Source organism: Prionailurus bengalensis, chromosome E3, assembly GCF_016509475.1.
Source record: "Prionailurus bengalensis isolate Pbe53 chromosome E3, Fcat_Pben_1.1_paternal_pri, whole genome shotgun sequence".
Taxonomy (NCBI): Eukaryota; Metazoa; Chordata; class Mammalia; order Carnivora; family Felidae; genus Prionailurus; species Prionailurus bengalensis.
In genome coordinates this window covers 22,214,962-22,227,964 of record NC_057357.1, presented here as the reverse complement: position 1 = coordinate 22,227,964, position 13,003 = coordinate 22,214,962, and the positions used below count along the sequence as shown (strand labels likewise).

The window sequence follows — 13,003 nt, the reverse complement described above, 5'->3', positions numbered from 1 at the left end:
TGGCACGCGAGTCGCTGTGCTGTTGTGCTGGTGGCACTTGGTGGAAATCTGTCCGCAGAGCGGTGTCTCACTAGAGACTCTGCTACAGAGCCACGTGGAGGGATGGCGGGGGGGTGGATTCTGGGGGCTGCCGGGAGCACAGCGAACTTCCTCCCACAGCATCTCTCCGGCGCCCTCTACCGACAGAGCCTCTGCACCAACTGGCAAAGGAAAAACTGTAAAGACCCAAGGTGTGCTTTGACTGGGCAGTCAGAAAGGGTGAATTTGGAGCTGAGAGACAGTAAACAATACGTGGTTATTATTAAAGATGAGATACATATAGGAATAAGAAATTGAGTTTGAGGTCGCAGAGAAGGCAGAATGTGGACCATAATGGGAGAGGAAGACCTGAGAGAGGAGAAAGTGTGAGCCTGTCTTGTCTCCAGTTTCCCCATCTGCTGAATGGGGGCAAGAAGAGTAGGGTTACCAGCATGAAATTAGAGCACATGTTTGGGACAGTGAGTGCCCGGCACATCGCGCGCATCTGTCCCAATGGCGCGTTCTCGTGGCGGCTGTTTTTGTTATTTGTAACTGGAAATTGTTTTTATTATAAAGTTTAGGTTAAAGATGACCAAAGACATCTTAACCTATTTACTTCAGGTTAATTGGTTCAGTAAAACAGCAGCGTCTGCTAAACCCAACTTTACTTGTGAGGAATGCAAGATTTACTAAATGCAAGTGCATTTTTCACATGTCCTTCTCAAGGCAGAAGTCCTCCCGCAGGGAGGAAATGTTTTGCTTTCTACTGTAAATTTATCTGAAGCCAACTGAATTGTCTTCCTACATGGTAACATCATTTCCTGCCTTTATTAGGAATGTTACAAGACAAACGAATGGACATAGATAAACATAGCCTAAATATTGGTGATTACAATCGAACGGTCGGGAAAGGCCCTGGTTCTCGGCCTCAGATTTCCAAAGAGTCTTCCATGGAACGCAGTCCTTATTTTGATAAGGTAAGTTGTTTGTTTGTTTGTTACTTGTTTGTTTGTTTGTTTCACCCTGTGGCTAATAACCAGTACACTTAATGGCATAATTTTCTCATTAGTGGTTAGGGCATTTAATGTAAGGTACTGCTTATAATCCAGTGCCAAATCCTACTACTGGATTTGTAGTTCATTCTCCCTTTTATGTTTCAATTTAGCATAGGGATTGCATTTTGTATTTTCTTCTGAATCCCGTAAAATGTGTTTGGTTCTTTTTATGTACTCTAGAATTAACACTAATCTGATCTCTTCTGTTCTCTACCTGTTTCCTGTTGATGCTGGAATGTCATGTGACTTCTCTTCTGTTCCTGCAATGATTTCTCCCTTCTACTTGTTTGCTTGGCTGGTGTTGCACATCTTTCTGTCTGTCCAATCAGGATGGCATTGTAGCAGATGAATCCCAAAACATGCAGTTTATGTCCAGTCAAAGCATGAAGCTTCCCCCTTCAAATAGTGCACTACCTAACCAGGCCCTTGGCTCCATAGCAGGGCTGGGTATGCAAAACTTGAATTCTGTTAGACAGGTAAGTCCACGCGTGTATTTTAGGCTCTCTGTTGAATGCTTTGTAGAAGTAATAAGATCTCTCTTACTTGTAGTTACTGTGTTTAAATCAATATTACAGTGTGGTATTGCAACGTCCGTCCCTAAAGAATCCCACTGGGGTTCTGTTGCTGTCGTTTGGTTTTGCAGAATGGCAATCCCAGTATGTTCGGTGTTGGAAACACAGCAGCACAAGCCCGGGGCCTGCAGCAGCCTCCAGCACAACCTCTTAGTTCATCTCAGCCTAATCTCCGTGCTCAAGTGCCTCCTCCATTACTCTCCCCTCAGGTAGTGACTGCGGGCGTGCTCTCCCCTGTGTACCTGGAAACACTTGGTATTTGAACGAGACAGTTAGGTGCTCCTCATCACATCGACTGGCATCTTTGAGACGCAGCTAATGCAGAATTAGCTGTCCTTACGAACGGATGTGGGTTGGGTCAAGAAAATGAGTCCAAGTTCAGTTACACCTGAAATTTACCACTAGCTTCCGGAAAACACGTTGAGGGGAGGAAGACAACAGCAAAGTAAATTGGCCGCTTTAAGATTTCACCCCTGTCCTCTTGTAGTTAACCCAGAAAAGTTTATATGAACGATAAAGCAAAGCAAGAACTTAACCAACCTTCCATGGTAATAGTCCACAGATTTAATTGCTCTATTGACAAGTCAAACTACACAGCACATTTAGTTAGTTCTGAGTTATTTGATCAACGTTATTAACTTGCCATTGTGATCCTAAGGTTCCAGTTTCATTGCTGAAGTATGCACCAAACAACGGTGGCCTGAATCCGCTCTTTGGCCCTCAACAGGTAGCCATGCTGAACCAGCTATCCCAACTAAACCAGCTTTCTCAGATCTCCCAGTTACAGGTGAGTCGGTTAACAGTCCTATTCAGTGCAAGTCTGTTGAGCGTCTGCTGTGTGCTAATAAACCCAAGACTCTGCGGGAAGCGTGGCAGCAAACAGTGGGTGCCGTCGCCCCCAGGAAGCTTACAGTCTGTCGGGGAGGACAGGTCGTGAGCTGGAAAGGCGGGATGCTGTTCGAGCACCACCCAGTCAGATCTGGGATGGCGGAGGGAGTGGGATGGGGGCGGGGAGGGTGGGTGGGCACATGTCCCTCCCGAAGCGCCAGTAGTTTAGACCGAACCAAAGACCGAATTCAACAATGGCTTGAGTCCAGGGAGCCCCAGGAGGAGGGTACGCCAGATGAGGCCACGCCTTAGGTCCACCTGCAGCCATCCCGAAGCTTGCTCTATGACACGACTCTGACGAGACGCTGACGGCCTTTTCGCCATCTCCCCTCCAGCGATTGTTAGCGCAGCAGCAAAGGGCGCAGAGTCAGAGAAGCGTGCCTTCTGGGAACCGGCAGCAGCAAGACCAGCAGGTAGATCGCACCCTTCTTTCCCCTTTTGCTTCACTTGCACTGAACTCACTTCATTCGAGCTTGTGACAAGAGAGGCGAAATGCCTGTATCAAGATACGGCAAAATATGTGTTGCATTAAGTCTCCTGTTTGCCCGGAGGTCGTGTTAACTGGAGTATGGTGATTATTCACCTTCCTGCCGGGGAGGAGGGGAATTCAGCAGTTGAGGGGGGAATACCTGGGTATCCCTAAAGACTTTCTCTCCAGTGTTTCCCGATCACTTGGTTGTTTTCAGGGTCGACCTCTTAGTGTGCAGCAGCAAATGATGCAGCAGTCTCGCCAACTGGACCCCAACCTGTTGGTGAAGCAACAGACCCCGCCAGCTCAGCAGCAGCCACTCCATCAGCCAGCCATGAAAACCTTTCCTCGAGAACGTCATGCCCCACACTACACCCGAGCTGCAGAAAGGGCCGTCACCAATAAATGCTTTCAGCAACTTCCCTATAGGTGGGTTTCTCCTTGGCCGGGGCATTCACCTGACACCAGGAGCCGCTGCCTGACGTCTTCTCCCTTGGCGGCACAGTTCTGTCCCCTCGGAACCACGCCGGCTCTGTGGCTCGTTCCTCTCCGGGAGCTGCCCTGCCTCTCCCAGGGTCAGCCTATCTCCCTGCTTCCAGGAAGGCCTCTCTCCATTCCAGAAAACCGTGCTGTTTCAAAAACTCCCTGCTCATTTAAAGTGGGTTAGAATAAAGGTGAAGTTGCTCTTGAGCCCCAGGTGGTTTCCTCGTAGAGTGTGGGGGGCGGGGGGGGGGGGCAGGGTGGTTAGTAACCACATGCCAGAGACACCCGGAGCAGTGCCGCTTTGGGGAATAACTGGGATGAGTGGCTTCTGTGGGGCAGCGCCTGAAATTGTCACGATTGTCTGAGTCTTTAGGGGTGATTTCTGGCATGAGTGTTGAGTGTAGGACACAGAGGCAGGAGGGTTGCCTCTGTTGCCCTTGCAGTAGCTCCCCTCTTCCTTTCTTTCCCTGTCTCCCTCTGGAAACTTCAGGCTTGTATGTTTTCCCCCTCCCTGGGTCTCCTCTCTTTGTGCCTTTGATTATATTTTGAGCCTTGATTGTTGACACTGTTGATTTTGCTTTTGCTTTCTCTCTTTTCCCTTAAAATGGCTTCTCGAAAGCCAGCTTGATTGGTTGCCAGCCCAAGTGTGTTGAAGACAGCTAACGAGCTAGCCTGCTCTTGGCCGTGGGCGGGGTGGGGCCTGCTGTTGCCCTGCTTCGCTTCATTCTGGCGCCCCCTCGTATTGCTGCGGACTCTCAGCAAGGACAGAGAGATACATTTTCCTGGTTAAGAGGTCTGCCTAACTCATACCAACACAGCATGGTTGTCTAAATCAGGCATTGGCAGACTGGAGCCTGTTGGCCACATTTGGCCGGTGGCCTGGTTTTGTAAAGGAAGTTTTATTGGAACACAGCCATGGTCTTTTGTTAATGTATTTTCTGTGGTTGCTTTTGTGCTAAAACAGAGTTGCACAGAGACCCACAGACCTTGTGGCCCACAGAGCCTGAGATACTTACTATTTGAAGCTCCACAGAAAAATTTGCCGAGTCTTGGGTCTGGTTGATGAGTCCAGAGAACAGCAAATGTAATTGCTCTCTTCAAAAAATTGGGATGGGGCGTCTGGGTGGCTCAGTCGGTTGAGCGGCCGACTTTGGCTCAGGTCACGATCTCACGGTCCGTGAGTTCAAGCCCCGCGTCGGGCTCTGTGCTGACAGCTCGGAGCCTGGAGCCTGTTTCCGATTCTGTGTCTCCCTCTCTTTGACCCTCCCTCGTTCATGCTCTGTCTCTCTCTGTCTCAAAAATAAATAAACATTAAAAAAAATTAAAAAAAAAAATTGGGATGATATTAGAGAATTTATGTTATTAAAGTTTTTTTTCAATGTTTTATTTATTTTTGAGAGAGAGACACAGAGTGTGAGCGGGGGAGGGGCAGAGAGAGAGGGAGACACAGGATCCGAAGCAGGCTCCAGGCTCTGAGCTGTCAGCACAGAGCCCAATGCGGGGCTCGAACTCACAAACCGTGAGATCATGACCTGAGCCAAAGTTGGTCACCTAACTGAGCCACCCAGGCGCCCCACGTTATTAAAGTTTTTAAGTTTGACCTGATATCACATGGACTGTCGTCAAACCCAAGTATTTAAAACTATTTGTTTTGAAATTTTAAAATACGAACCACCTGGCAATGTGGCCAGAGATTCTGGCTCCCATTGAAAAGTGTTCATTTTTAGCAAGAATCTCAGATGATTCTGATGTTGATGGTCCCTGGATCACACTTAAGAAACCCTGGATTAACAGTCAGTTTTCTGACCCACAGTATGCAAGATGGAAATTTCCATCCTGTTCCAACAGAATATCTGAGTGTGATGTGTTTCATCACCAAAGGTCAAGGAAGTTGCGCCTTGAGATATGGGAGTCTCTACATTATTAGAGCAGGACGTTTTTACTTTTTTTTTTTTTTTTTAATGTTTGTTTTACTTTTGACAGAGAGAGAGCACAAGTGGGGAAGGGGCAGAGATCGAGAGGGGGTCAGAGGATCCAAAGCAGGCTTCGCACTGACAGCAGAGAGCCTGATGCGGGGCTCAGACTCACGAACCATGGGATCGTGACCTGAGCCAAAGTCAGATGCTTAACCAACCGAGCCACCCAGGCGCCCCAGGACCTTTTTGCTTTTCAATGACGGTGTCCTTTGGCTGGCAAGCCAGTTGAAAACTTTTGTTTCTAAGCAAAAGATAACTGAACATGATTCCCTATGTTTCTTCATGCGTGGTGCTCTTGGGGGATAGCTAAAGAGATCTATTTTATTGGAGATAAACTTTAATATTGAGCTTCCTTAAAATTGTCTCTTTTTACCGGGTAATTTATTTGTTTGTTTGTTTATCGTTTGAGAGAGAGCAAGCACAAGAGGGGCAGAGGGAGAGAGAGAGAATCTTAAGCAGGCTCCACACTCAGCATGGAGCCAAATGTGGGTCTTGATCCTACAACCCTGAGATCATGACCTGAGCCCGAAATCAAGAGTTGGATGCTCCAACTGCCTGAGCCACCAAGGTGCCCCACCAAGGAATTTTAAAATAATCATATTCTATAGAGAAATAGTTTTCCACATTAACACAATTATAGTTTTAACAGTTTCATGGTTTGAAAACATTGGGTTATTGAATATTAGAATATCTATTGAGGATTTCTACACAACCTTGGCCAGGGGCCCAGAGTGTTCTGCCTACCTTGTGCTTGTCTGTAATCATTTGGCTGTGCACATTTGTAGGGTGATACCTGCTAAGGAAGAGTCCCAGGTCACGGGATTAAAAACATTAGATTAGTTACATGTTTTTTTCTAGAAAATGGAGGTCGTGGTATTGGAAGGAAAACATGTTATATTTTATAAAGTGGTTTTCTATTAAAATATTGTTTTGTTTTTAGGCTTGAACTCAAACTTGAATGTAAATATGGATATGAACAGTATTAAAGAGCCACAGTCAAGACTAAGGAAGTGGACTACAGTGGACAGCATTTCTGTGAACACATCTTTGGATCAAAACTCCAGCAAACATGGTATGAAATACATTCTTACATGTTGTACTTAAAAAAAGAAAACAAAACCCTGTAGAATACTAAATTTAGGCTTTTATTTTATCTTAAATGTCTGTATTTGTAGCCAAATCCACTTAGACCCTTTCCTCATTATTAAAAAGTGCTTATTATTAAATCTTAGTTAAATTTTTAAAAAGGCACAATTAACACAATTAATGATTTTGTACAAAATCAAGATTCAGTATACATTTGTGGTTTAAAAATTTGTCCCTCTTTAATGGTCACTTAGGTTTTTGCAATAGATTTGATCGTTCTAGTGTTCTACTTAACATTTACTTAACTTAGTATGATGGGGAGGGTATTAAAAACTCCCAGCATAATTTGATTTCTGTCAGTGTTTTGTATAATGGCACATTTTCTTCATGTATTTTGTTGCTTTGTGTAAATCATATAGATTCAATATTATTGTCTTTTCATCCGTTAATTACATTTTTTTTTTTAGAAATATAATTTTCAACCTGTTTAACATCAATCCATCTAGCAAATGTTAGTGGAACATTTTCACATTTTCTGCTTTCCAAAGGACCGTTCTTGGCCACCTGGATACACATGCACACGCACGCACACCATTGAGCATAGATGAGCCAGGAGCAGTACTTGCCCTGAACGGAGCTCTTTGGTTTGGTAGCAAAAGTCAGCATGTAACAGCTTTTACACCCTGTGGTAGGTGCCAGGAACACGGACGGACTGAGATGTTGGCACACGTGGGATGGCAGTGTGCGGTCCACTGTTGGGGGGTGGCAGGGGGCAGGAACGACAACCTTTCGGTGCGCTGGGTCTGGAAAGGCTTTTATATGGAGACTAAGAAGCGGGTCTTCAGACCACATGAAGGGGTAGAGAGAGGATGGCAGAAAGAGTAGAGCATTTGAAAAGTTCAAACGCAGGACAACCCGCGGGGTTCTGTTATGCACGCGTGTCACGGAGGTGAGGGGGCAGAGGGAGGAAGAAGAATCTAGGACAGTAGAGGCCAGAATGAGCAAATCACAGACCACTTTGTGCCGTAAATCATCTTAAGTTTTCAACCCAGAGACACAGAAGACTCCAAGCAGTGTAAGTGAGGCAGAAGGCAGTGGACGAGGAGAGAGTGCACCAAAAAACAGCCTTAGAATTAAGGATGGAAGGGCTGGGTAACTAACTTAAGGCCTTGTGCAAATACATGATTATCCGTAACCCACCTCCTGCCTCTCTCCTTCAGCCCAACCCCTTGACCTTTAAGACTGGGCTTGGGGTCGGGTGCCTGGGTGGCTTAGTTGGTTAAGTGCCCAACTCTTTTTAAAAAAAAGAAATTTTTTTTTTTAATGTTTATTTATGTTTGAGAGAGAGAGAGAGGGAGATACAGAATCTGAAGCAGGATCCAGGCTCTGTCTGAGCGGTCAGCACAATGCCCGTTGTGAGGCTAGAACCATGAGATCATGACCTGAGCTGAAGTTGGACGCTTAACCGACTGAGCCACCCAGGCGCCCTGCGCCCGACTCTTGATTTTGGGTCAGATCATGATCTCACAGTTCATGAGATCTAGCCCTGCATCAGGCTCTGCCCTGACAGCATAGAGCCTGCTTGGGATTCTCTCCGTCCCTCCCCTGCTGACACTTTTTCTGTCTCTCAAAATAAGTAAACTTTAAAAAGGGGGGGTAACTCCTGGGTGGCTCAGTCGGTTAGGCATCCAACTTCGGCTCAGGTCACAATCTTGAAGTTTGTGAGTTGGAGCCCCACGTCGGGCTCTGTGCCGGCCGCTCAGAGCCTGGAACCTGCTTTAGATTCTGTGTCTCCCTCTCTCTGCCCCTCCGCTGCTCCTGGTCTCTTTCTCTCAAAAATAAATAAAACATTAAAAAAAAATGTTTTCTAAAGAAATCAGGAATAGAGGCCCGCACTCAGAAGAAAAATCTGAGCTAGAATAAGGTTTGGTATTCATCAGGATGTTGAGGTCATGGACATGGACGAGGTTGCTCAGAGCAGTGGAGCCTAGAAAAGAACAAGGACAGCCTCCGGGTGTGGCTCTAGCGAAAGGAGGAGCTGGACAGGTCAGATGCAGAGGGCCAGAGAAACGCTTCTGTCATATGGTTTCCTGTCTTCTCGGCGTAAAATGGAGTTTTCCATGTCTGCCCTGCTTACCTGAGCCTCAGTTTCTTTGTAAAAATGACCTCTTGCCTTCCGTGCACTGCTGTGGCAGGTGTCACATCCCTCGTGTATCCTACAGTGCTCGGCATACTGACCCAGGGCACGCTGGTACATGGTGTGTGTCACGTAAATGGGGTCCTCAGCATAGATTTTAAAGTCACATACACTTAGGATTTCATCCCAGTTCCTAAACTCCTTAAGCCACAGTGTTTGCACCTGCAAAAGGAAATGAGACCTCTCAGAATTGTTAAAGGGACTGAATGCGGTAACAGCCGTCAAGCTCTTCCCTTGTGGCTTGGCACCTGGTGTGTGGCCATTTGGGCGGCGGGGCCTTCCTGTAAGCAGCCCGTTCCCGTGTGTCCTTCATTGGCTTCAATTAATCAAATGATTTTGTATTTATATTTTATCTTCTTTTACAACTTAATGTTGATCTTTTTTTTCCACTCATTTTATTGCATGGACTGTTTTTGCATAAACCTGCAGTGTAAGCAGTAAATTCTTAAGTTTTTTAGTTGCTAGCTTAAACAGTAAATACTTTTATTCCTATATATGTTCTAGGAAAGTGCTCTTCTTCCGAATAAGGAAGAGGTTGATCCTTTTTCTTTGCTCCAGTCTAGATCCCTGCTGTTCTTTATTTACTTAATTTGATGCTTGAAACTTAGTCGTTCTTTCTTTTCTTAAAAATATTTCTATTAGTTATACAAATTACTTAATATTTACATGCTTCTCTGCTCCCAGAATGTTCTCCTTGTCTGTACTTGAGCAGGTGGCATAGCTGACAGTAACTAACCCAAGACCAGTGGTTTTGTTTCATAGGTATTATTTCGATATCTCCAGACTTACATTTCATCCCCTTAAAAATTAAGAATGACGCACTGGGTGGCTCAGTCAGTTAAGCGACCGACTCTTGCATTCAGCTTGGACTGTGATTTTGGGGTTGTGGGATTGAGCCCTGTGTTGGGCTTCGAGCTAAGCATGGAGTCTACTTAAGATTCTCTCTCTGTCTCTCTGTCTCTGTCTCTGTCTCTCTCTCTCTCTCTCTCTCTCTCTCTGTCTCTCTCTGCCCCTCCCCCTGGACCCCCTGCACAGGTTCTCCTTCTCTCTCAAAAAGTTTTTCAAAATCAAGAATGTTTGATCTGATGTATTCTGTTTTGTTGCTTTGATTCTTTCTTTGTCGTTGTATTTTTTCCTCCTTTATAAAAATGATTTCGGAAATACTTCTTTTTTTAAAAAAATTTTTTTTTCAACGTTTATTTATTTTTGGGACAGAAAGAGACAGAGCATGAACGGGGGAGGGGCAGAGAGAGAGGGAGACACAGAATCGGAAACAGGCTCCAGGCTCTGAGCCATCAACCCAGAGCCCGACGCGGGGCTCGAACTCATGGACCGCGAGATCGTGACCTGGCTGAGGTCGGACGCTTAACCGACTGCGCCACCCAGGCGCCCCCGGAAATACTTCTTGACCCGGTTGTGGTTTTGGTCTTCAGCTCCAGAAGGAAAGATGGTTTGATATCTGTATGTGACAGCCTGCTAAATGTCGAGTCTTAGAGTGTTGGCTTTTTCAAAAAGCTTTGCAGTCTGTGTAAAAAAGTGCTTTTTCTTACACTACTATCCTCCAGTTCCTCACACTCTCACGTTCTCCCCTCCCGGGGCTGCTCCTTCCTGATCGGTGGCTCCTGCTGGCCTCTCTCCCAGCGGAGACTCGGAATCTTATTTGTTGGCTTTGTTTTCCCCTTTCCTTATATTAAGAAGAGGGAGAGGAATGTTAATCATCCTATTCCCATTATTGATAGTTCACTGTGGTTTCCCTTTCTCACTTACAATAAAATTCACACCTGGCTGTCGGTGTTCAGCTAGGTGCCAGCCCACGTGTTATGTTTTGTTAGACCCTCACGATTTTGAAATCATCTTTTTCAACATCCGTGTAAACATTCAGAAAACTTCATGCACAAATTCAGACTTGTGGCGTCTCTTAGAAACAAGCAGGCCTGGCGGCACGGAGCTCTGGAGCAGTGCACACCCGGAGCGGGGTAGCTGCCTGCTGGTGCGCTCGCTGCCCCGCCCCGTGGTCCCCACCACCCCTACCCCTGCCCAGCCCCGGGTGGCAGCATTTGCCATGTGCGTTTGCACGTACTTGGGAGCGTGGGGCTTGTTCCATTTCTCGTCTCCCTCCCCTCACACCTGTGCCCTCCCTTCCACTGGGGGAAAGAGATTTTCCTACGGTCCCTAACCAGAGAGATCTCGCTCTCTAGTCATGCTCCTATTTGGGGAAGGACCATGGGAGTTTGCCTGTAGCCAACCTCCCTTGCTTCTTCATCAACCCTGAGTTCATGTTGGCATTTGTGCTTCCGTGTTGTAGAAGAGAGGGGCTCTTGTCCCCTAGCAGTGGAACGGGGTAGAGATCATCTTTAAGGGGGAGGGATGTGATGGTAGTGTTCAGGCTCGCGTCAGACCTGAGCTGAGGCTGGGGAAGGGAGCCGCCTGTGGGGAAGGCTTTGGCCAGCATTGACTGCTCACAACACTGTCTGAGATGAGGTCTCTGTTTATCACCATAGAGAGCTAGTAATTTACTTGTGGAGCAGAGAAGAAAGGGCGAACCCAGGAGACCTTCTGTGTCAGAAGTCCCCAAGACCACTTTCAAGGTCACTGGTTTGCCAGAAGAATTGACAGAAGTCAGGAAAGCTGTATGACTCATGGTTATGCTTTATTACAGCAAAAGAATACAGACGGAAGTCAGCAAAGGAAAAAGGCGCATAGGGCAGAGTCCAGGAGAAGTTTCCTGTTGTCCTCTCCCAGTGAAGTTTCACGGACTTCATCCTCCAGCCACAATGTGTGAAACCACATACAAAGTATTGCCGACCAGAGAGGCTCACACAAGCCTTGGCATCCAGGGTCTTTATCGGGGGGTCAGTCACATAGGCATTAGCACCTGCGTGGTTGTGTTACGCGGTCTCCAACCCCCGCAGACCTCTCAGAGATCTGATAAAAATACTGTAGGACCCAGGCCTCGGGTAGACAGAAGTAGATGTTCACCAGAAGTCACCTTGTTACCAGAAATTATCTGGCTTGGCTGAGGTGCAGGGTATGCAAAGGTACTCTTATCTGCAGGATATGCTGTGGGCTTGGAGGAGCCCAGGAGTGAGGGAGGGCCAGTCTCGTAGCTCTTTGTAATGTGTACTCTGGGCCTACTGTCCTGACTCTTTACTGCACACCTTCTGGAGTAAGAAAAGACAGATTCGTTAAGTGAGGTAGGGTGGAATGGCAAGGACATCTGACCAGGAAGTTGTGCGTGCGTTGCAGAAGGGTTGGACCAGGTTATCTGGGAAGCTTTATGGTCTTAAGATCCTACAACTAGAAGGCAGTTGATAAAAGATTTTCCCCTCATCAGCACCCAGCACGTTGTTCTGTGGTGGGGGTACATATATAGAATATTTATTTCCGTCTTGGGGTTGGGGGCAGTAGCTGAAGGATTCCAGAAGAAGGTTGTGATCTCTTAAGCTGAGATACGAAAGATAACAGGAGTTAACGAAGCAGAGGTGATGAGAGGGGAACCCAGGGCTGATGGGTGGAGGCCTTATAAATGGTTGAAGAGTTTGAGTATTCCCCCCTCTGCAGTGGAGACCTGTTGGAGACCGTTCAGCTGGGAAGTGGCATGTTTTCTGTTTGGGATTACTCTGGCTGCTTTGTGGAGACCTGGGGAGTGGAGATCAGCTGGGGCGAGGAGATCAGCTGGGAAACTTCTGTGCCTGATCCAGAGCTTAGCCAAACAGGAGACAGTGTAGCCTGACCCAGTGTAGTCATTACTCAAGAGCTATATGATCATTTCACAGTACATAAGAGCATCAAATTCTTACGTTGTGCACTTGAAACTAACACAGTGTTATACGTCAGCTGTATCTCAGAATTTTTTGAAGACGAGATTAAACAAGTTACAAAGACACCCACTGAAACAAAAACGTAAGCCTTCCACATTTTCAGAAAAGAGAAAAACAGGTACCATATTTTTAGAGTTTTTAAGGAATCTATAAAGAAATCAGGGCTCCTGGGTGGTCAAGTCAGTTAAGCACCCGACGGTTGATTTCGGCTCAGGTCATGATCTCACAATTCATGATTTTGAGCCCCAAGTCTGGGCTTTGTGCCGACAGCATAGCGCTTGCTTGGGATTTCCTCCTCTCTCTCTCTCTGCCTGTCCCTGCTCTCATTCTCTCCTCCCTCTCCCTCCCCCTCTCTCTCTTTCTATCAAAATAAGTAAACTGAAAAAAAAAAAAAGAATCTGTGAAGAAATAAAAGGCATCATATAAAATAACATGAGA

The 13,003-nt window shown here is 46.4% G+C and overlaps 1 protein-coding gene across 1 annotated transcript in view; it reads left to right on the top strand.

Annotated features, from left to right (window-relative positions):
- Positions 1 to 13,003, top strand: part of TNRC6A (trinucleotide repeat containing adaptor 6A) — a 101,476-nt gene that overhangs the window by 76,461 nt on the left and 12,012 nt on the right. Inside the window, 8 exon segments of the mRNA XM_043560266.1 lie at positions 853 to 995; positions 1,403 to 1,549; positions 1,717 to 1,854; positions 2,304 to 2,432; positions 2,869 to 2,946; positions 3,220 to 3,345; positions 3,347 to 3,431; positions 6,402 to 6,533. Of these exon segments, the coding sequence (XP_043416201.1) occupies positions 853 to 995; positions 1,403 to 1,549; positions 1,717 to 1,854; positions 2,304 to 2,432; positions 2,869 to 2,946; positions 3,220 to 3,345; positions 3,347 to 3,431; positions 6,402 to 6,533 (978 nt within the window).